Source organism: Pavona decussata, unplaced genomic scaffold (assembly GCF_977016875.1).
Source record: "Pavona decussata unplaced genomic scaffold, jaPavDecu1.1 SCAFFOLD_90, whole genome shotgun sequence".
NCBI classification, from domain to species: domain Eukaryota; kingdom Metazoa; phylum Cnidaria; class Anthozoa; order Scleractinia; family Agariciidae; genus Pavona; species Pavona decussata.
Genome location: NW_028145507.1, coordinates 110173 through 133183, shown reverse-complemented (window position 1 = coordinate 133183; position 23011 = coordinate 110173). Strand labels below are relative to the sequence as shown.

At 38.1% G+C, this 23011-nt stretch overlaps 2 protein-coding genes across 3 annotated transcripts in view; both read right to left on the bottom strand.

Moving 5' to 3' along the window:
* Positions 1-2818: 2818 nt before the first annotated feature.
* LOC146474283 (PDZ domain-containing protein GIPC3-like) lies at positions 2819-9848 on the bottom strand. The gene is made up of 5 exons (XM_085117165.1): positions 9399-9848; positions 5982-6348; positions 5459-5592; positions 3974-4055; positions 2819-3117 (listed from the first exon to the last, which is right to left on the bottom strand). Exons 1-5 carry the CDS (start codon positions 9777-9779, stop codon positions 2966-2968), a joined length of 1116 nt encoding a protein of 371 aa, XP_084973291.1. The 5' UTR covers positions 9780-9848; the 3' UTR covers positions 2819-2965.
* Positions 9849-13951: 4103 nt separating this feature from the next.
* Positions 13952-23011, bottom strand: part of LOC146474282 (receptor-type tyrosine-protein phosphatase F-like) — a 32864-nt gene continuing 23804 nt past the window's right edge. For both annotated transcript variants that reach the window (XM_085117159.1, XM_085117160.1), the window contains 9 exons: positions 21788-21923; positions 20592-20738; positions 19977-20070; positions 19177-19253; positions 18307-18441; positions 17494-17619; positions 16992-17143; positions 16220-16355; positions 13952-15117 (listed from right to left, as the gene is read on the bottom strand). In XM_085117159.1, coding sequence (XP_084973285.1) covers positions 15034-15117; positions 16220-16355; positions 16992-17143; positions 17494-17619; positions 18307-18441; positions 19177-19253; positions 19977-20070; positions 20592-20738; positions 21788-21923 — 1087 coding nt within the window. In that variant the 3' untranslated portion in view covers positions 13952-15033. The remainder of the gene's footprint in view (positions 15118-16219; positions 16356-16991; positions 17144-17493; positions 17620-18306; positions 18442-19176; positions 19254-19976; positions 20071-20591; positions 20739-21787; positions 21924-23011) is intronic.

The following is a 23011-nucleotide window of genomic DNA, read 5'->3' as shown; positions in this document are numbered from 1 at the left end:
AACTGATGTATCGGTAAGTTATTTGTTAGAGAGATTAACTATTAAGAATTGCGTTTACGGCACACGGAAAACGTGAGATTCGCGTTTATGTTTTCTTGAAAAAATGAGTACATCGTATCAGTACAAAATAATTTTGACTTCGATGCTAACGCAAAACTACTCAATTATACTGAGAAACTGAAAATAGCTAGCGGCAATTTTATGTCACGTGCTCATTTCTGTCGTTTGCGTTTGCCGTGAACGTAATTCTGAATCTCGACATATTCATGTAATACACTACGCCAAGCTACACTACAAGGTCGTGATTCCATTTCTTATCCAAGTATTTTCCTGCCTTGGCATCAAACCTACATTTTTTAACACTATGAAAATGATACAAATTACATATAGATAAATACTTTTCAAACTTTTCTGTTAAGCTTAAATATGGCGGATTATATTCCTACCAAATTATAAGTAACCCGCCACATTTATGAATTATCGTTTAATAAAGTGTAAACACAGCTGAACACAGCCTTCACTGACTTAATAATTCTGTTCTCCTATCAAACTAATTTCTCTTATTGGCTTTAAGAATTGAAAGGAAAAAACATGAACCTGAACTTTTTGAAAAGACGGCTTAATTGATTTTAACGTGTTCCTATTGTAGTTTTGCTTTGTTCCTTAATAATCTCCAGAAGGTTTTACTAAGCTGTAGCAAGGTCCAGTTTTTATTGCTTGTGCTGAAGTTGAACAAATTACTATCGCCAACTGTAGTTTTACTTCTTCTGTACACAGCGATAATCTTAAATTGGGAGCCACAATCGATTAATTACGGATCCTGGATAAATGTAATATCTCTGAAAGATCTAACTTCACAAGCTCTGGCATGTGTCATATCTATACACTCTTGTTCCCAGAAGCTGTGTTACTTTGCTTTGCACTTAACGAGGCAAAGTCACCTGCACATTTGTAACAATGTAAATGTTAAAATAATGCCCCAGTTCTGTTAACAATAAATATTGCTTTATCACTCCACAGAGACTAGTGTTAATTATACTTGCCTGTGGATGGCCTGAATAGAAATGGACTGCAACTTTTGAAAAAAAAATTGACCAGTTTTTTGAAGTTCGTCCTACATGTACGAGGAACATCACTACACATCGATTACGGTTTGTTCTTCCATTTAGAAAATCAATTGATAATAATGTGCTCTAACAGCAATAACTTATTTCATGTTTGAGCAAAGGTGCTTTGTTAAACATTTGAAGGGTTTTATGCAAGAATATCATGTGACATTTTTTGCCTTAACCCTTTCCTGCCCGAGGGAAATGCCGAATTTTCTAAATCGTTAACTATGAACTGGAAGACCACATGTGGTATACCATTTAAAAGGTATTTTCTGGGGTGTGCTATAAATCACACCAACAGAGATGGAAGAGGTCACATATTAGAGTGAGAAAAGTCCAAAACGAAAAAAAAACTTTGAAAGTTTTCCTATTCGATGTACAAACTGGGTATCCCCCTAAACTATAACTTAATGTACAGCTCTCAGTGTATTGCTTGTTGTAAGATATCAACTGGACTCTTAACGTACAAAGAAAAAAAAATCCAAAAGTTTGAGGGGTGGTAAATCATATAGGAGGGGGGCATGATTTTATGCCTTCAATTTATAGATCTTTCCAAGAGCTTTTGGTTGTGCAAATTTCACACAAATTGACCAAATACTGAGAGCATTATTGTGTCTTGTGCCATATGGCACTCCTGGGCGGGAAAGGGTTAAAATCAAAATTGCTTCAAAGAAGCTCTGTTTCAAAACTTTAATACAGAACAGAGTTTGCTAGATGATGTAATCAGTTTCTTTGCGAAAATAGAACTTATTTGGAGCAATTTGGATTGCAAAGCAAAAAAGGTAACACACAATGCTCTTGCACAAAAACCTCCATCTGTTTCACTTTTGACAAAAACACAGCAAAAGTCCCTGTGACAATGCCTGAAGCAAGCAGTTTTAACCATACTGACTCTCGGAGCAAGAAACATTTGTCAGTTTTAAGTCCCCACCTACTCACCCATATAATCTAGGCATAATTAGCCCTGATCTAATCTTACTCTACCGTCTGCAAACGTTACAACCAGTATAAACAAACATCCTACGATCTAAATATAGTTTCACTACCTTGACTGAAATGACACTTCAGTATCATTCAGAAAATTGTTTGTGCTTAGAGAAAACTTGTATCTAAAACACTAATAATAAATTTTAGATAAGTTCTATTAATTGCATTTTGGAAGTTAGATCCATTTAATTCTAGCTATAAACTTCCCTCAACCCACCCTAGCAGTAACTCCCTCACAAATAAGCCCAGGGTGAAATTATAATCAGAGCCCACTTGTTCAAAGCCCAATTAATCTAATCCTGGGTTAGCGTGCACTTGGATGCCAGTTTAATTACTAATCAGACTCTAATCAACAATCAAAAGCTTTTTCCAAAAGATTTTTGCACCTCAGTTTTCACATAGACTTTACCATTAGCATTATCTTTTAAAAACATTCTTAACAAGCTAGCTGAAAACCTTTTAATCGGGGATTCGTATTAATCGGTTTTCACACAATTGGGTCCAGGATTCTCCTATACATCACAGTCAATGTATCAATATTGTATTACAGGGAAACTGCGAAAATCGTGAACATTCCTGGAATGTGTATTGTTCTTAGGCCAGGTCTGGTTTTCTTCCCAGAGCGGGGGCTCATTTCCCAAACAGTGGCTGGTAATCGAGCCTATATTGTTCTGTTATCAATCAGGTGCAAGATGAAAGCACAAGTAAAAAACAAAAACTAATTACCATTCCAGTTTGTGGTTTATTCATCTTGGTTCTGATTGGTTCTCTTTCCTAACAAAATAAACATTCCAGTAGAAATATTTATAAATAAGTGCTCATGGTTTTCATAGTCCTAGTGTCAACTGGAAAATCACACTATTTTTATATTATAACCGTCCACTTTTGCTGTCTGAAACTGCACCCCAAATATCAAAGATAAAATCATCAGGGAACTGAAAGTCTGCAAACTCTGCATCCACAGCCATCGCAAAATCACTTGGATTTGTCAGCGTCTTGCTCTTCATTACCAGAGTCTCAGCTAAGGATACAATAAAATGAAATTGATAAGTAAAGTAAAGTAGAGTTTGTCTCTTAGTAAAAGTCTAAAAATGGGGGATTAGCTTAATTATTTTCTTTGAAATTCAAGAGAGGAGCTGAAGATTGACTGATTTATTAATTTGTTTAGGTCTGAGTTAATGTAGAGTTTTAGTAACAAAATAGTAGGGTGATCTAAGAACTAAGTCATTAAATGATAACCATGAGTCTCTGTACCACACAAGAGCTCAGTTGAAATAATTTGGATTTCAAGATTACAATAGTTTTGCTATAAAACCTTCATTTGTTTGTAAACACACAATTTCACTACTGTGTACAGACCAATTGTCAGACATGATCAGAGGCAATACATATATTTTATTTCCCAAATTTTCCTTTTCTTCATATGGACTTTCTTATTAAGAAAATTAGTATTCACAAGATGTGAACCCATTTTATTTGTAATTTAATCTGATCATGAGTGAACCATGAAAGGTGGAAGATCTGGTAAACTTGGGTCAAAGACTGCAGTGAAATCTGCTATAAAAGCACAATAAGTTGTTGTCTTAAAAATAAATCCAAGTCTGATATGGTGTGGCTAGTATCAGGTTCCATGGTGCAACCACACCACAAATAACTACAGTTGAGCCTCCTGCAAGCGGACATCCCTGGGACCAGAAAAAGGGTCTGCTTAAGAGAGGTGCCCGATTATAGGTTAAAAATGTAGTGTTTGTATGTAGCTGAGAACATGACCAAGTGTCTGCTTAGGAGAGGACAGGTGTCTGCCTAGGGGAGGTGTCCGTTAGCGGAAGTTCATATGTACATACATGTATTGGCTGTTCAAAGCTTAATAATCATACCTAAATCTGGATCCCTTATTCCAAGGAAGCTTTCCAATAAGTCATCTATTTTCTGAGCAGCTTTGAGTTCCCATGCTGGTGCCTAAGGAGACATACAAAGAGCAGTGCATAGAAAATCTTAAGTTACTGATGCTAGGGTAATTACAACTTGCATGAATTTTAATTTGTGCAGACAACTCTGCATAGAGTGTAGTTCAAAATAGAAGAACTTAGCTAATTTAGCTGTACGTGAGGTATTATAAAGTTTGTAATTTCTTTTTGAAATGTTGTAAATTGTGGATGAATTAACCTAAGAGAACTCCTAACAAATTTATTCTATTGTTACTTTGCAAGTGGACTTGTCAAGTCCCATATTTTTGGTGTCTACATCTCTACTCCTGACAGTATGATCTTCAATTTGATTAGCCAAAGGGAAAGCCACCAGAATGTTATCTAAAAGATGTCAAGGCTTATAGAATTTGAACTAACTAACTTTGCCAAGTGACAACAACACAGCACCTGGCACTACAAAGTAGAAGTGTAATAATATTATATTTATACTTAAATACACTATGCAATTCACCATGATACTTAACCATGGTTTGGTTTTCAATCTGCAATGTGGTTAGGCTTGCCAACACAACAATTGTATGTTGTGAAGTGAGTTATGTTCTAGAACATGTTTGGCCTGTGCATTAAGTGTAGGTTTGTCCCAAACTATGTGCAATGCCGCTTTGATTTTAAGGGCAAACCGCGTAGACATACAACGCACAGGTCAAACATGTTAATTTAAAACTTTCTGTTTAATTTTGTATTACTATTGTTATAGTCTTAATTATTGCTATTATTATTGTTGTTGAAGTTGGTTGATTTTAAATGAAATAATTAAAAGTTAATAATAATAATAATAATAATAATAATAATAATAATAATAATAATAAATATAACTTTATTTCTGTGTCAATATAATATTAATAGTGGTGTCCCACTAAGTAAGGACACCTATCTAAGAATATAAAAATAAAAATTTGCATAAAACCTATATAAAAAACTAACAAAAAATAAACATACTCAATCACATTGTGACACAAGAGAAATTCTAAGAGTTGCACAGTATGCAATTTTCCATTCATTGGTTAAGAGTTATTCACTATTTCTAGCATTAAATTTTTCTACACATGTTCATGTATTTTATTGAAAAGTATACATGTAGTATGGTGAACATGTATCATTGATAACACAGTACTGGCCACAGGAATAGCAGCACCTACACGTGCCTAAAATGCATGCAATGGGGTGGATTTATGAGCAAATGCGTGTATCTGTTGTGGTTCAAATTTATCCTTGGTTTAAGTTTTATCTCCCTTTTGTTCTTGGTTATGGTAATGTTGATAATGAGTTTGAAACAATGCCAAATAAAATTTAAACCAAGGATAAAATTTAACCAGAACAATCAACATATCCTTAAAGCTCTGCTACTGAAAGGATTCTGAGTGAAGTGTTTACCTCCTGTGTTTCCACGACGGGTGGACCTTTGGATCGCAGTCTCAGAGTTGTCTTTCCAGTGCCGACTGTATTAGAGGCTGCTGGAGAATCTACAGCTGCTGTTCCACGGCTTGATGTTCTTGGACCAATGCCCTCTGTGGAAAAAGAAAAGTGTCATTATGTCTTCATAATGGGTGATTAAAGCTGTTCTTAACGACAGATTAAACAAAGGAAGAAAGCAACCGTTCAGCTGGTTAATGAAGGCGCCACTAATAATCCTCTTGTATCAAGAATATAACATCTTAAAATTAATTTTTTTAACATAAAAAATTAACACCTTGGGCTGGTTACTCCAAGTCTAACATAAGAGTATGTATCTGGTTATAAGTGAGTATTGACATGGTTATTGTATGTAGTGGGTCTGCTATTGTCTTCTTGGCACCAATTTAGATGTTAAACTGTTTGGATTGGTTTAAATGAAGTTGCAGCATTATTAAACCACATCTGAACTTTATCAAATAACTGGGCCATTACTTGTACTCACCAAAGCCTCTGACTGGCTCAATTAATTGAAAAGAGATTTCCTCTTCAACAGGAAAGTCTCGTAACATCCGTGCTACATCATAATGTCTAATACCAATAACAGTTTTGTTATTTATAGCTTCAATGTGATCTCCCACACAGATTTGAGGTACTCCATCAATGATGCTTCCTTCCTTTATCCGCTTGATAAATGCGCATCCTGCTCCATTATCAGTTATAGTAAGACCCAATGCTGGGCTGCTTTTCACCACTGACACACTTTTTCGTTGTCCTTTTACATGTGCAAAGATAAAGTCATCAAGTCCAATTTGCCCTCCAAGTAACCTTTCCATGTCAATTCTGTATGTGTTAAGAGTGCAGAACAAAATCTACAAAGGAAGCAAATTTGCCCATTTGATTATATAATAAGTACTCTACCAGTCTTTGGAAATCCAGTGATTTTACGGCAATAAATTTGTCGTAACTAAGATATTTTCCCATATTTATTTATTATTCAGTACCGGACAGATAAACAAATTTACTAAAGAAATAAAAAACGCGCCGAGTGCATTGTTGAGTTATATAAGCACGCGGGAATTTTTAAGAACACGAGCGAAGTGCAGAGAGGCACGAGCCATAGGCGAGTGCCTCTCTGCACTTCTTGAGTGTTCTTAAAAATTCCCAAGTGCTTATATAACTCAACAATGCACGAGGAACAAGTTTTTTTATTTCTTTTATAAAATATAAACAATCGCAACTCGTCAGACAAGTGCAAATTTTAATGAATCAACATCAACTTTCTCCTTACACGTCAGACGCAATGTCATTGGTTCAAACTTTGACAGAAAACCAATGAAAAACGTTTTGTAGTGTTCATGACGAGAATCATTTGAAGCGAAAAGTTCTCGAAAAAGCTAAACAACAAGTTAAGGATTCTCTTCAAATGTTCAAATACTTCACTTATTTGTGGATTAAGGGAGATTCAAGTATATTTGAACCGAATTTATAGTGCACGAATTGAACATGCCATGAAAATCACCGCGGTGTTGGAGGATATTGATCGGTGTGATTCTACAACTGCGGATGACATTTCTCTTGGTTGTCGAAAAGAAACGGACTGGAATTGTTGGGAAGACATTTGTTTCATCTGTGTTGTCTGAATGGATCCTGTTAGAGCAGATGACAGAACATCACTTCACTTTCTGAGCTGAGTTGATGATGGCCGGGAATTGTAATGTTAGAGACTGTTTGGGTTTCTGTGGCCCGAAATGTGGCAAATGTGCCGATCTGCCAAGCCCGCTCTGACCACAAGGTTATCGCTGTTGCTCAAACACAATGATTTGTGATATTTGTGATTTCATCATAGTGCCCAGACTCTTAACACAGAGCGGGCGATTTTCATGCCAGACGGTTTGCACGGCGCCGTTTGCTTCGGTCCAGTCGCGTTGAGGGAGCTGAAAGAGAGCTTCGCACTTTGGATTCAACTTGGACAGATACAACCTCAGAGCTCGATAACCATCGGTTAGTGTTTACAATATCATTGAGAAACTCAAAACCGCAGTCAAACGAGGGAAATTGCTTGGCCATAATGGCGGTCTGTCGCTGAATTTCTCAGATTTTCACAGGCAAAAAATCTGACGTGTGCTCCGTGCATATGTACAATTATAATGCACGCACCATACATATGCTTCGTGCATTGTGGAGTTATAAAAAACTCAGTTTGACCAATCACAAAGCTTGCTTGACCCTGGCTATTTTATAATGTACAGTAATGCAATGCTATAGTTGTCATGTACATGTACTTAAACATTAATAATTATTACTAAAGTGCACTAAGAATCCACCCATTTTACAGAAGAAGTGCTTAAGCACAGGTTTCTTGATTACCCCATTTCCTGGCTTGCCAGAGAAACCTTATAAGCAACCCTCCAATTTTATTAACCACCTTCCATAGTACAGGGCTTTCCTTAAGGGCCATGAACAGCTATGATGACAACGCTAACAAAAGTTTCACTTTAAATATCGGCTTACATTATTTAAACCCATTTGTAAAAAAATTAGTGGCTAAATTACAGAATACAGGGCCACTTATTTACATGATAATAGCATCTATTGTGTCGTTCTATTGTGTTGTGTTGTTCTTATGTGTGTGGACCAAAGTGGCCCTGTAAATCTGTAGTTGCTCCAAATTAGTGTTGTCCGCTCACTTTCTCCAAAAAACTCACTTGATATTGTTGTTTTGGAAAGATATGTAAGAATAGTTACAACCCATGTGCAGATTCATTGGTTTGTTTATTAAATCCTATTGACTTGTGATGCTCTCTTTGCCATAGCCAAGCAAGCCAACCAATATGGCCTGCAAGTACAATAAAGATGGCCAACTACTTAGATTAAACAAAAGGCATGAGACGTTCTTTAATTTTAGACTGGATACTTTACTTTTTACACGATCTTTTTCCAACGTTTTAATGACAATGCTGCAGATAGCCATGGATCAATAAGTAAACAACACCATTTTACCACTGATTTGGTGATTATATGCATTCATGTTTGTCCACGGCCACTGGATATAAACACTTTTAATTAGTACATAGTTCACTGTATTTTTATTAGACTTAATTGTGTAAAAACGTTGTATCCATCGCTGACATGCCTCCAGTTTAAAAGATCTGTTTGACCATTCAAAATCATTTTAGTTGATTGCCAAAAAAATAAATAAATAAATAAATAAACAAACAAATAAATAAATAAATATTAAATAAATAAATAAGTTTTGCTAAGAGTAACAAGAAATTGAACGTTTTTTTCAGTTCTCTCACTAGCCCTCTTGCAGAGCAGTTCGAAACTGCTGCTTGATGGGTAGTATGTACAGTGTACATGTATCTGCTGTTGCAATAACGGTCTATAAATTATTTAAAATATTAATACAGGGTCATTCACTTAGATATAGCTCATTAGAGCTCATCGAGCTGAACTATTGTTTTGACAACCCTTTCTGGGCAATATCTTAAAAGGGCACTCATTTTGTTACCTTATACAGCGACTTATTTATATTGGAAATTTAAAAATAAAATAACAAATGCATGGCCGTGAAAGGAGAGTAAACACAAGAGTACAGTTGAGAGGTTTGGCTTAACGCAGATTTTTTGAAAAATTAAATGTATGTACAGCCGTACATGAAGTCAGTGTATAAACACGCTTTCATATCTGGATTTTGGAAAATTCGAGAGGAGAACGACAAGCACGACTAACAGTTTAAAATAGCGTGAATGTACAGCTGCATAAAGTTAGCAATGATCGAATCCAATGAAAAAGAAAATTCAATAGAAAAGATAATGAAATAGACAGACTGGACATTTGTGAAGTTGATATGCGAACAATTTCATTCGATCCAACCAAAACAAAATCTGATAATTTCAGCTAAAGATAGTACACTGACCTCACTTGCATGAAGTTTGAATACTTCGGCGATTTTCTGGTACAGTTCTTTCACGTTGGTGAAGCCTTCGACCTTCCCTGTCGGACTTCCATGAGCAAGTTGGCAGTAAAATACAAACTTAGGTGGAGGTGGTGGTTGTTCCTCGAGCTGTTGCTGTATCTCGGATTGCGCTGGCTGATTTTGAGGCGTTCGAGAAGCATTTGACTTAGAAACCGGCTGCGGCGATCGAGGGGGAAGAGACGGCGGTGGCGAACTTGCTGTGCTTATTTGTGAGTTGTTTGGTGCTCCAACGCCAGGTGATCGATTACTTGATGCTTTCTTATCTCCATCGCCTTTACGGGAATCGGAAAAATTAGCGCCCCCTTTCTTGAAAAGAGGCATTATTTCGGTGGAAAGAAATTTAGTGAACCACAAAACCGTCTGTAATCAACGAAACCACATCCTTTTGTGAACTAGTTTCCAGGGCTTTTTCGGGTTGTAAAGTCAGCTACATCTGACAGGGGTAGGGTAGGGGAATGAGTTTGCGTGATTTTAAACCGGAAGTAAATTGAGGAACTCTGATCAGGGCATTAGCATCCGGTATTAACGCGATCTACATTTACACATGGCCGAGAATACTGTTTTTACATAACATCGTGTTCACTGATCGATTCAGAAATTCGTCTTAGTCTAGTTCAAAGAGAATCTAAAGGTTTGTTCTGCAAAGTATCAGCTAAAAATCGTTTATAGCACAGGGTAACTAATTCCTTTTGTTTGTCCCAAGGACCTAGTTTAATGGCCTTAGTTCCCACGAGTCTCTTGTAGCTCAGTGGTAGAGCATCCGAACTAGTAATTGGAAGGTCTTAGGTTCGACTCCTGATAGGAGCACTCGGATTTCCTTTTTCCGAGTATGCCTGCGTCATTCATTGAATAATACATCATTCTCATTAATTCCTTTTGTTTTCGGAGCGGCAAACGACAACTCGTAACTTGGGGAATAAGATTCCATTTCGTAAAACTTTCTACAATAAGCATCCAAACAGATCACACTGTATTCACAAAAACATTGGGGAACACAGGATGAACATTTTAAAGTTTGCTTTCCTTGCTGGTGTTCCTGTGTTCACATGTCGTAATTATTCATCTTTGGACGGTTGTTTGATTAAACATTTTTCTCCTTGTTTCACAGATTTGAAACATTAAAAAAAATCTCAAGACAGTCTAGTTATCTAAATTTATTATTATTATTATTATTATTATTATTATTATTATTATTATTATTATTATTATTATTATTATTATTATTATTATTATTATTATTATTAAAGTAGTTGAAGCAGAAATGAAGCACAAGAAATAACACTGTCGCTACGACTTTATCGGCTTGTAAAAGGATTTTTAATTTCCGGGTTGGTCAGTATTGGTTTGTCGGATACTAGTTCACACAGCAATAATCGTCAGCTTATATTGCATTTTCTTCCCAAAATGTTCACACCAAGTAATCTCGTACCCCGATCTCAGTCGTCGGTTCGGGAATGTCGAAATGTGGGAGATCTGGGTACGAGATTACACACCAAGTCTATGCGAAAAGAATAGGGGGCTTCACACTAGAGCTTGTAAGTATAATCTAAGTGCACTTGAAACCTACTTTGAGTGTGAAGGGGTAAGACCTACCAACTTGAACTTTACTTAGTGACCATGGAAACTTTCGTAGTTCAAAGAAGCCGAAGTACGCCGCCAAGTATGGCCAACACCACACTTGAGAACGTCCAACTGAAAGCCACGTGCTGGGGCCAGGACAGATAAACATCTTGCCGTGAACTAAAATTAATCCAAAAAAAAAAAAAAAAAAAATCAAAATGGATGGCTTGAGATACGCGTCACAGTTCGAGGACTCCATGGAACAGTCTTTTTTGTAAGTAAACATAAAAAAGAAGGAAGAGCCGATTTAAACTTACGATCTTTTTTGAATTTCATCTTTACGGACAGCCTGAACCATCGATTTTCAGTTCAGAAGATGTCGCCTGTTCTTTTGTTTTGTCGCCAAGTACTCGTAAACAATGAAGTACCTATGCATTTCCTGTAATGTTAAAACTCTCTGAGTTAGAATTAAAGACAAAATAAAGAGTAAACAGCATAAAACGTTTTTCCGTTGTAAAGGCTCCATGATTTTCCGGCGAGCAGTCGCATTTCTGATTTTACCGCGAACGATGATTGACAGCTTGTGCTTCAAGTGTATACTTTGTCACCAGGTGTGAAGCCAAGTTTTCTAAAGTGCGACTTGAGATTTTCAAGTGCACTTGAATCAAGTGCTTACTTGAAACTAACTTAGCTTGTAGTGTGAAGCCAACAAATGTTTCGAACAGCGGTAACATGTTGATTTCCCCCACGAAGTGTTATGCGGAATACCGCGTGATAGCTTGCGACATATTTTGTGGCTAAATTTTGTAATATTTTGCCAATGCACGGGGAAAACAAAACAACGCCGTGAATATTTATCACATACACTAAAAATGAAAAAAAAAAAAAATGAAATTTAGGCCAGTTATACCCTGAAACCGGATTTAATGAACCGGATCAGGAAAATATTCGTAAAGCCGTTAAAGGCATCGTTCGCCAATTCCTTTGGAACTGTAGTGTCTGTGGCGGTCCTTTCTGTACAGGTTTTTGGCCAGAATGTTGTGCCCGTGGCATCATCCCAACTGGTTTAAGGCGTTTTAAAAGCCGTCATAGGCGAGAACTTGTCGTTGCTTCGAATTTTTTGTTGTCAAAGCCCTAATTTGATGTCGTATTCCATCCTAATGTCAATTATTCCACGCGCTCATCAACAAACAGCTATTTAACTTTTGCAATTGTTTTGTCGAGCTGTTCTTTCCTTAAATGGGTGTTAACTATAATCGGAAATGTTTTTTGGGTAACAAAAATATATTTTTTTCTCAAAAGGGTAAGAAAAGCAATGAACTTTAACAACATATAAAGAAATAGCAAAATAAGTAGCCTACTCATCATAAGCGAGGCCCTTCAACGTGAAAAAAGAAGGAATGGGATCAAAAGATTAAAGTTGTCCCTTTACAAATTTTCGTCTATAATCAGAACTAGCTCCTCTCCCCTCAGAATCAGGCTGAGTATCTTTGCCGATGGTATAGCACACGGTTAGTAAACTCATCTCTATTTTTGCCCCGGATTATGGAGGCATTTTGGTGAGTAAATACAGCATTATTTTAAGAGCTAATCATTTTGAGGAGAAATTCAGTGGTGCCCAAATAGAAACAACTTCTCTGACAGCCGGGGGAACTGAATCAGGTATGGCTATAGATTGGCGAAGAATGGGCGGTGAAACAACCACTTGGCTTTTGAGCGAACCTTGATGCGGAGTGAGACTGGGTCGAGCGTGATCTCTGCGCCCAAGGCATGTCAGTGTTACGGCAAACACAAACTCTCACTGGCTTTATCTCCGCCCGCTGTGGCATTTTCTGTTATAATTTCGAATGATATAGTCAACATATAATACACGGCATTCATGGAAAGCACCAGTTATTACTAACAAATGCGAATGTTTCACATACTTTTCTCACTTTTTAGCGTTTTCTTCTTTGCTTTCAGTGACTTTTAATTAGATGTTTGATTTAATGATTTACTCCTGAAACAGTTGACTCTAAAGATGACCTCCGCTCAGGTTTGTCAAAACGTCAGTCAATGTTACCTCAGACAGTCCTCGCAGTTCTCAGGACTACACGTATACACTCACCCGGATGATCATAATTTATGTACTTATGACATGACTCCTGGGTTCAAACCATTTATAGTTTTAGTCCTAAAACAGTTTACACTATACTAGGAGTGTGGAAAGAAGTTCCCGATTGCTTTCCTTCTGCTGTACTATTATTATTATTTTTGCGTGCGTTTCTCACCCATTCTTAGCGACGGACTATATACATACCCATTTTTTCAGTTTATAGACAATTATGTAACTTTTTTGTTTTCGTCTTTTGTTTTATTTTTTTTTTTACTGGCGTAAGAATCAATCTTACCGTCTATAATTTATTAACACTTTTATCAGCCCTGAGACACAAGTACCATCCCCGTGGTATGGCCAATACCGCACACATGCGCACAACCATATCACCCGGGGAGTGGCAGCCATGGACAGTGTTTCGCCCTTTCAAGCATTTGTCTGATCCAGGTCTACAAAAGTTAACGACCTTAACTTCTGGTATAGCTGTGGTCTTGAAATTTAGGGACGAAAATCAAACTTGCAAGAGCCTTTTGAGTTCTATCCTCTGAAAAAGTATTATCCGTTCTTTCCGATTGTTTCCCATTATCACTGTGAGCTCTGTAAATTGTTTTAAGCATCAGTTACCCGCCTCGATTTAAAGCTTTTGCTACTTAAGAAATACAGTGTTCTTGTTGGTAACAAGCGAAAGTATCAATTTGGCTCGTCGAAAATATTTTTTTGAGTCTCGCTAAATGCGATCTTCGTGCCACGATACGAGATATGTGTTGATTATACAAAAGGCATGGTGTTCTAATATAACATACCGATGCCAACAGTTTACATCAAAGACACAAATACGCTATGTAAAAGTATGTTTATTTTAAATACAAAGGAAGCAGTGCATAAAGAAATTAATCTGCCTTTGTTTTAGTACTTGTTTCAGCGTTTCTCTTCTGGTATAGGGTATAGATTAAAAAAGTGCCGTTTATTGACGCTTCCCCGAAGGAATACTCCTCTTACAAGGTATCATTATTTGCACAAGAAGTATAATACGGGGTTATTTTCACAAATTACTTTTCAATTTTACCACCCTTAGTAAGGGTGCCTTACATCTTAGGGTGCAAAGAGTGTGGCTTTCAGTTGCGAAATAACGTACTAACCGATTTTGCTCCTTCGTCTGGAATTTTAAACAAGTTTTAAGAGAAAATATGGCACTGTCATGCGGGAAAAAGAACGGAAATTAGTCTAGGTTATACGGGACGTGCCTCAAAATTGGCGTTAGGTGAAAATCACGTTCCGATTCGGGAAATACAGTCAACTCTCGCCTTGCGGAAACCTTGCTATTACGGACACCCCGATAATAAGGACAGCAGCTAAGTCCTCGGCAAAAATAAATTACAGACGTTTGACTAAACTAAATTCCTGCTATTACGGAATCTCGCTATTAAGGACAACTAAACAGCGGTCCCGAAGGTGTCCACAATAAAGGGAGTTGACTGTGTATCCCACTGGCGGAGCATTCGTACTGATCAAAGCTGACTTTAAGAAATGTCTTCCGCATATTGCTCACAAATGACTAAATAGTAGGAATGGTACATTTATTTGCTTTTTGTCTCGCTTATGTGGTGTGAGTAAAATGACAACTTCAGCACTTAATAAGTCTGTGAGCTTACAGTAACTTTTATCTCATACTCAACTTAACTTTTAGATAATTGCGGCACGACTAAACTTCAGCCTCTTGTACGCTCAGTAAACAACAACACTAAATGTAAAATGCAGGGCATTTGCAGCGGTATTGGAAATGCTGACGTTTAACTTATACGGAACATGAACCTTAACAAACATTAACAACCTTTCGTATACTCGGCAGTTTTAGTTTTCTAGGTGCATTTACGGTTTATAATACTCAGTATAAGCAGCTCTTGGTAGTCAGTCTGGGCTTCAGATGTAGTCACTCTGAATGGTGTTTATTGTTCTCCAGGCCAGGTAACTCTTGATCAGCTCATAACAGAAGTTGTACTGTTCCTGAAACACAACACGAAAATTTGATGACCTTTTTGTACCTTACAGTACCTCTCCAGCACAACTGGCGATAACACCCAGGAAAACATGTATTGTTATTATCATTTAATAGAAATCCGACATTTACCTTTAAGTTGGTGTTTAATGAATGTGAAAACGTAATTTTTTTTTCACAAGATAGAACATACTGGTAAGGTAAAGTTGAATACGATGTTCTCCGCTGATATTTGTTACCCTTGCAACTTTCACTTACAAACAATAAGTTATCTAATAAATTCAGATAATAATAAGATAATAATAAGATACGTACCTCATTCAACAAAGAAAAAAAGAATTTCTTAGGAGGAAACATTAAAAAGTACATACACCATTATTCAAAAAGAGTAGGGGACGTAATCACTGGAGACTACAAGACCAATCTGACCTATAGGAGGGGTGGGTGGACGATAGCGGCAACAAGAGGCGAACTTGGAAGTGGTTGTCCCATCTCATTATTAATGTGAAACGTTTAGGCATGTTGTTTGACTATCTTTTTGGGACATTACGATGATTTTATTGCCTTATCCACAGTAGAATCCTTCTAACTCGAACTCCGTACTAACTCAAACTAATTTTACTTTCCCTTGGCTCACATTTATCCCGATAACTCCAACTCTATTGTATTTACGTAAGTTGGAAAGCATCAAAATGTCAGACCATAGCTGATCGACGTCTAAAAATCTTTAATCGTTATGATAATTTGACTTGATTTTCCATCTGTTCAATGTATGAAAACGTCCTTAAAGAGATTTTATCCTTTGTTTTGTCCTTGATAAATTAATGGTAATCGATAACATCAATGGCTAATAAGTGAGATCGGTGAGCAATCAATAGGCCACAAAATTTTGTGGCCTATCGATTAGTCATTGATCATTGGAAATAATCAACGATCAATCAACTGATTACTCATTGATGCCATTGGTCATTGATTAGTTGTGTCTGGCGTTACCTTTACCCTTATCTATTACCATTACCGTTACTATGAACATTACCGCTTCTGTTACTATCATAATTGTCGTTTAATCTAGATAGCGCTTCTCATCGTTTACTTGGACCATCTACTTACCGAGCTAGTGACCAGTCCCGCCCTCTGTGACTTCAGCCATCTTACTGTTTGGAATATGTCCACATTATCTTCAGTTTCCAGTCTCTCGATACTCAAACACAGAGCGAGGAAAACTCCTGTTCGACCATCACCATTACTACAAAGACAACAAATTACATTCAAACACTGAAAACGCAAAAGACAATGACAAATGACAAATCATATATCAGAAAATGGTCTTGCAAATTATCTCTTCGTTAAATGTTCCTGTTGAAATGGTTAAAAATGTTTTTGAAATTTGTCGTGTAAATTTTGAAAAACGTGGATAGGGTAGCAGTACTCAGTAGCATTCATTTGGATGGTTACATTTCAGTATTTCACTTGCAAACTGTTATGTTATCTGGCAAAGTCTAATAAACAGTACCCAGGAAAAAAACTACTCAGTAAAATCATTTTACTTGTCTTTGCTTAGGATTTTGGCTGCATAATCAAAAGAAAGAATCACCTAAGCCAACATGATAAACAACACTAAAGAAAACTTCTGCTCGAGAGCTTTCCCGTAAATGGTCATGGTTTCATTTAACATCCAGTGAGGATTTAGCTGTGTGAGTGAGAGGTGTAAAAATATTAACTTTCATTTGATTTTGAACTCACTGAGAACCAAACAAAATAAAATAACCACTAAAATGCAACGGGATGAGTTTTATTTACATCCAAGTCTATGCAAAATAACGGTCTTTTCCTGTCTGTAATATAGTAGCTTTCCTTTCCCAAAATACCAAATCGAGGTTACCTGCAATGTACAATGATTGGTCCGTGATGATCCTCCCTAGACTGCACTTTGTGAATTTGTTGATATAAGTACACGAGGGACTGGGCCCGAGGCAGCCTAGCCTCCACCCAGCGGCGGTATTGAAAGTGATACAACACGCGATTGTCATCACTCTGTAGAGGAAGATAAGGAAAGAACTACAAATGAGGAAGTATACATTACTACATCATCAGGACAATGTCAGGGAGGGAATGAGCAACTGCACTTAAGGACGGGGCCTCCATTTGCCACTGTGTATACGTTCTGTGCATCTTGGGATAGTATGAGAGACTCTGATTTCTTAAGCAAGGTGCAAACTAATACAAACGACAATGCGGGAAAAGAAGATGTTTAGAAAAAATGCGGTACATTGCTATCTGTTTTAAGGTTTTTTGGGAGTTATGGGTGGGAGGAAACTGAGAAGTATACTTTCAGGGGAGGGGAGACTTATTTACACAAATTTACATCAGCTCCACTCACTCACCCCCTGCCGCCTGAGTTTGAACACTCTTTGGGTGTGGTCCTCTAGTCTCTCCTCGTCAATCTTCGTCACGCGTAATTTTCCATATTTGGCTGAACCCTCTTCCGGCCAATATCGAGCAGTGTGTTCCTAAAAGAAAAGAAGTTATAATAAAACGTTCACAATAGATTTTTAATACGAATCCCAACAATAGCGAGTAGCTTTCTAAATCCTGAAATTAAGTGGTGATAGTTTAACATATTGTTGATTTAAATAACCCTGATGGCATATTAAGTCTTGGTATATATTAATTTGCAATTACGAATTTTTCTCCTTCTTAGTACGGTATGTAAGGAAAGGTCGACATAGCATTAACCTAACCGTACTTTTCGGAAAAAAAGCCCTGTTTTGCTTGTTTAAAGCTAAGACTAAAATGAACTTCTGCATGGTCAGTTAATACAGCATAGCATTCGTTACTTTTGATTATGAATTGTACGAAAACACTCGCGACAATATAGGTGTAACGTACGCTGCTTAAATCACGAGCGCAGAAGTTTTTCTCGAATCATGTGTTTTAGTCTTACGTCTAAAACTGTTGGTCATTTTCTGAAAATAAAAAAGTTGTACCACTGAAAGCAAACAAAAACTGCTAAATCTCTTTACTTTTTCACAAGAGATGCTCCATGAAAACTTAAAGCTGAATTAATGACCGAATAAAATGACAAAACACAAATGAGCAAACAAAGAAACAGTTGAACAAAAATTAACGAAACGAAAAATTAATCAAATATCTTCAAGGTAAATCTGACAATCCACATTCAAAACATTGGTTCGTACCAGTCCATTCTCTTGGAGATCACCGAGCATGACCACTGTGGTAGACCGCTGTTGCCACACCATGCGCCAGAAGTCATCAAGAGTACTCGCCATTGGTGCTTGAGCAGCGATGTATAACCTGCCTTCGTTGTAACTCTGGTGAGAAAAATGTAATGAGATCAACAACTACTAATGTACTGCACGATGCCTGCCACTTCGTTGCGCGTCAAACTCATTTTTGTTAGATTCTGGTTTTAATCTCATCCCTTTTAGCCACTCTTGAAGCACTGCCTACTTAGAGAATCACTAGTTCTGTTGCTATTTTCGCGTTATTGATCGATCACACTTTGACGAAAACGCAATTAAGGTGAACGTAATGCATTATTAAAACTCCAAGACAGTCTTATCCTGTGTGAATGTTGACTTCATCTTGTTGGTAACATATCTTTGCCGTGGCCAGCAAATGCAGACGGTTTTGTTTGACGCAGAACTGATTGGTTCATGTTTTCTTTCGGCTTTCTCTGTAACTGGTGTGACCTGGTCTAAAGGCATGTCAAAAAAGTTCAAACTTTAAGTGCACTCATGGTTTGACATCACTTGTTTGCGGTCGTATACTTTCAGTTCTGATTGGTGCTACGCGTGATCTGTATTTGTACTGTTTGGTCAGATGTGATTCGTAGCTATTTTTATAGTCACTACCAAACCATTCCAGGCATCATCCAGACATGCAGTGCGTTTGGTTTTTGAAAGACAGCCACGTTTTTATATCAAGCTCTCTCTAATTTTTCTTGCCGATTTCAAATAAAACCACCATGCCCATTTTTTACAAAAGGTTTGTATGCTGATACACCAAATCTTTACCCCAGGTGAAAACAACCAGTGGCAACTCACATCAATGAAGCTAGCGTTAATGTAATCTGAACCAGGTTCGTCTGGAACAGTCCTGAGTCGGACTCTGTTGTGGTTGACTAAGAAAAGAAGGAAAGATAAATGAGTAAAAATATACGCATTCACAACCGAATTGCTAACACAGACACATTGATCTGGCTACAGATATGATGGTGTAAGTAGCCAAGTCCGACATGTTTATATCCTTAAAAGATGATTTGATCACCAAGGGAAGAACCAGCCAACCAACCAGCTAGCAAACCAACCAACTAACCAACCCAACCAACCAACCAGTCAACAAACCAACCAATTAACCAACTCAACCAAGGAACGAACCAACCAACCAACCAACCAACCCAACCAGCCAACCAACCAACCGAAAGACCAACCGACCAACCAACCAACCAGCCAACCTGAACCAGCCAACCAACCAACCGAAAGACCGACCGACCGACCAACCAACCAACCAACCTGAACCAGCCAACCAACCAACCGACCGACCGACCGACCAACCAACCAACCAACCTGAACCAGCCAACCAACCAACCGACCGACCGACCGACCAACCAACCAACCAACCAACCAACCAACCTGAACCAGCCAACCAACCTGAACCAACCAACCAACCGAAAGACCGACCGACCGACCGACCGACCGACCGACCGACCAACCAACCAACCAACCAACCAACCCAACCAACCCAACCAACCCAACTAGTCACCAAACCAACCCAAAAAGCAACAAACAAACAAACTACTAACAAACGAACGCATGAAGGAGATTGTAAGGGTAACAACACTTACACGGTAACATCTCTGGACAGCGGTTCTTCACCACGTTCTCTCGAGCTAATGCGTCCTTAAAGAGCGGAGAGTTTACAGAGTAGTCTGGAAGATTCTGAAAAACAAAATCGGTGTCACACAGGAACATATAATATCTACATCTATCTATATCTGTGTCTCCTTGAGTACGACACTATATAAGTCAAGCCATCTTAACACACGGTATCAATTAATACAAACTTAACAAACCCCTCCATACAATGGTGAAATAAAACCAATTTCGCAAAACCTACACCAAAATCAAAAAGTTAAAATGAAATTAGCTTTGGGTAAACACTTGCGTAAGACAATTATTGTGAGTAACTATGTTGAGTGACAGGCCTTGTGTAAAACATAGCATCTCTTTATTAATAGGACATTTTCACTATGGCGTCATTTGACTACAACTACCAGAATCCTTCAGTTTTTTGTTTTCTCATGCTAATTAGAGCCATTGTTCTTTGCTGTCCACTGGGATTACAAAATTTGAATTTGAAAAGAAAAACCAAGTGAATTCTGGTAGTTGTAGTCAAATGACGCCATCATGAAAATGGCCTATTGCTATTGGCAATAGTCTGCGATTAACTTTCAACTCACCTCAAATTCCGCTGTCCATTTTTCTGCGATCTCGGGTTCGTCTCCTGAGACGCACAGCAAACCACTGCCCAGTTCATCCGACGAGATGGTAGTCACACCACAGATGGACGCATCTCTAAGAACATCATGGATGAACCAATACTGTTCCTAGAATGACCAATATTACGTAGTTTAACATGTTTTGTTAAATCTGCCGGCTCACTCGAGGCCCGTTTCTATCACAGGAACGTTTGAGCCTGTTGCGGCAGTGCTGTTTAGCGATATCTACGCTGCCCTAACAACTTTTCTTGAATTGAGCCACGATTTAACTACACCATATTTACTGCCTGAAAGATTTATTTTACCAAAGATATCACAACTTAGGGGAAGACGCAAGTCACTTTCTTTAGACTAATGCCCAGATCACACAAAGCAAAGACTAGTTTAAAAGTTGTTTAGTCTGAAACAAGGTTTAAAATTATCATCTTCTCGTATAGAAGTTTGCTGATGATGTTTTCGACTCAAATTTAGCACAATAAAAGCAAAAGAGAGAGCCGGACTACTTCAATCCTTTGTAAAATTCACTCTTGTTTAGTTTTCTGTCGTTGCTTTATATTTTGTGGATCATATTAGGTGTGACATACCTATGTCACATAACAAACGGCACCACACGGCCGTGTGAAGACCTCGTATACGGTTTCATTACAGAATTACCTCACTATAACCAAACTGGACTATACGATAGTTTCTAGCAATTCTATGGAAACAGGGACACAATATTTTCAATTTCTTAGTAACGCAACCCACGAAAAAGTTACTTGGTTTCTGTAGAATCGTGGTAGCACATCGCCTGCGAAGCTGACGGTTTTGGTGGGCGGAAAAGCCGTGCCAAAACGAGTGGTGCAGCTGTAAAAAGAAATGGGTCGAGAGCCGCGATAGTCGCGGCGAAGCCGCGTCAACGAGCGGCTTCGCCGCGAGGATCGTTGCTCTCGCCCCATTTCCCCGCGGCTTCGCCACTCGTTTTGACCCTCGTACCCGGCTTTTCGACTAGCCCACCAACAAAAACCGCCAGCTAAGCAGGCTAGGTAGCACAGCCCTCAAAGAATAAAAGTCTTCACGGGCAACATGGTGTGATGGTTGTTGGGGGTGGGAGGCAATTAGCAAATTGCGTATAACGCGCCGCAATGTTTTCGAGCCTTTATTGTTTCAGAACTCACCTGAGTCTGAACCATGAAGTTTCTTTGTTTCCTCATTTTAGCAACAAAACCAAACACATCGACGACCTTTTCATTTTCCATTTGTTCCATCAACGAGTCAATGGCGATAAAAGATCCTGTTCTTCCAACACCAGCGCTAAAAATAACGAATAAGGATTTGAGTTAAAAGTACACAGGGGAAGAAATCAAGTTGACCGTCTCCTAAGCGGCCGCCCACGGATGAGAAAAAGAGGTCGCTTACAAGAGATTTTTCCTCATTGCGTGAGCTTCCAAAATCACGATTAGCACATTGTTTGAATGAGATCTGATTCAAACGGAATTTTTGTAGGTAGCAGTTAGATGGAAGTGTTTGCTTGCAAACGATTCTCAGTACCGAACTGATTCAATCGGGATTTTCTGTAGGTGGTTATTCCGAGCAGTCATCTACTCTACAAGTCTTTATTTTATTTCAACACAAGGGGGATGAGACGTGCACAGGCGCAAACTGGCGTATTGTCAAAATCCAACCACTTGGCAAACTTGTGCTTCCACTCGACAAACCTTCTCAACTTCACGTCATAGTTTTATAGGCTGAAATTCGAGTTTCACAGCAACCTTTTCTACAACATTCTCTCTGGTGTTTTAAGTAAACAGAACATTCTTGAAAACATTCAGACGTCAAATGCCGGAGTTTCCCAAACCTCAAAAGTTACGCGGTGAAAGTTGGCGAGAACGAATGCAAGATAACTAGTTCTTTTTGTCGCCAACAATTTGCGAAATGTTACTGGGATGCTCACAGTCCCCAATGTGAGTTTGCCGACGCAAGTTTGCAACTTTTAGGGCCAGTTATTTGAACAGAGTCTAACTTAGGCCGCGGCTTAAGACAAACAGTGGGCTTCCAAATCTGTTTATAAGTGGTTTATTTTTAAGTAGATAAATAGTTTTCTAGTCTAGGATGCAAGCCTTCTTTTTACCGTCGGCAGTAGACAATTTTTAGATATGATTGTTGGCAAATTAAAAACGGCTTAGAACGTGGTTTTGTTAGACACCGTCTGAACAGTCTTTTAATAACTGACCCTCAGTCTCTGGCGTGAAGGCGCCATAATTAAGTCAAGTTTTCACAGGCATACATGCTTAATCGATATATTGTTAAGTTGCCAATTATGACGGTTGAGAAAAGAGGAGGTCAAGCTGTCCTCATGTACGATCTCTCTTCCCCTGGTCGTTTACGGCGTGACAATAACG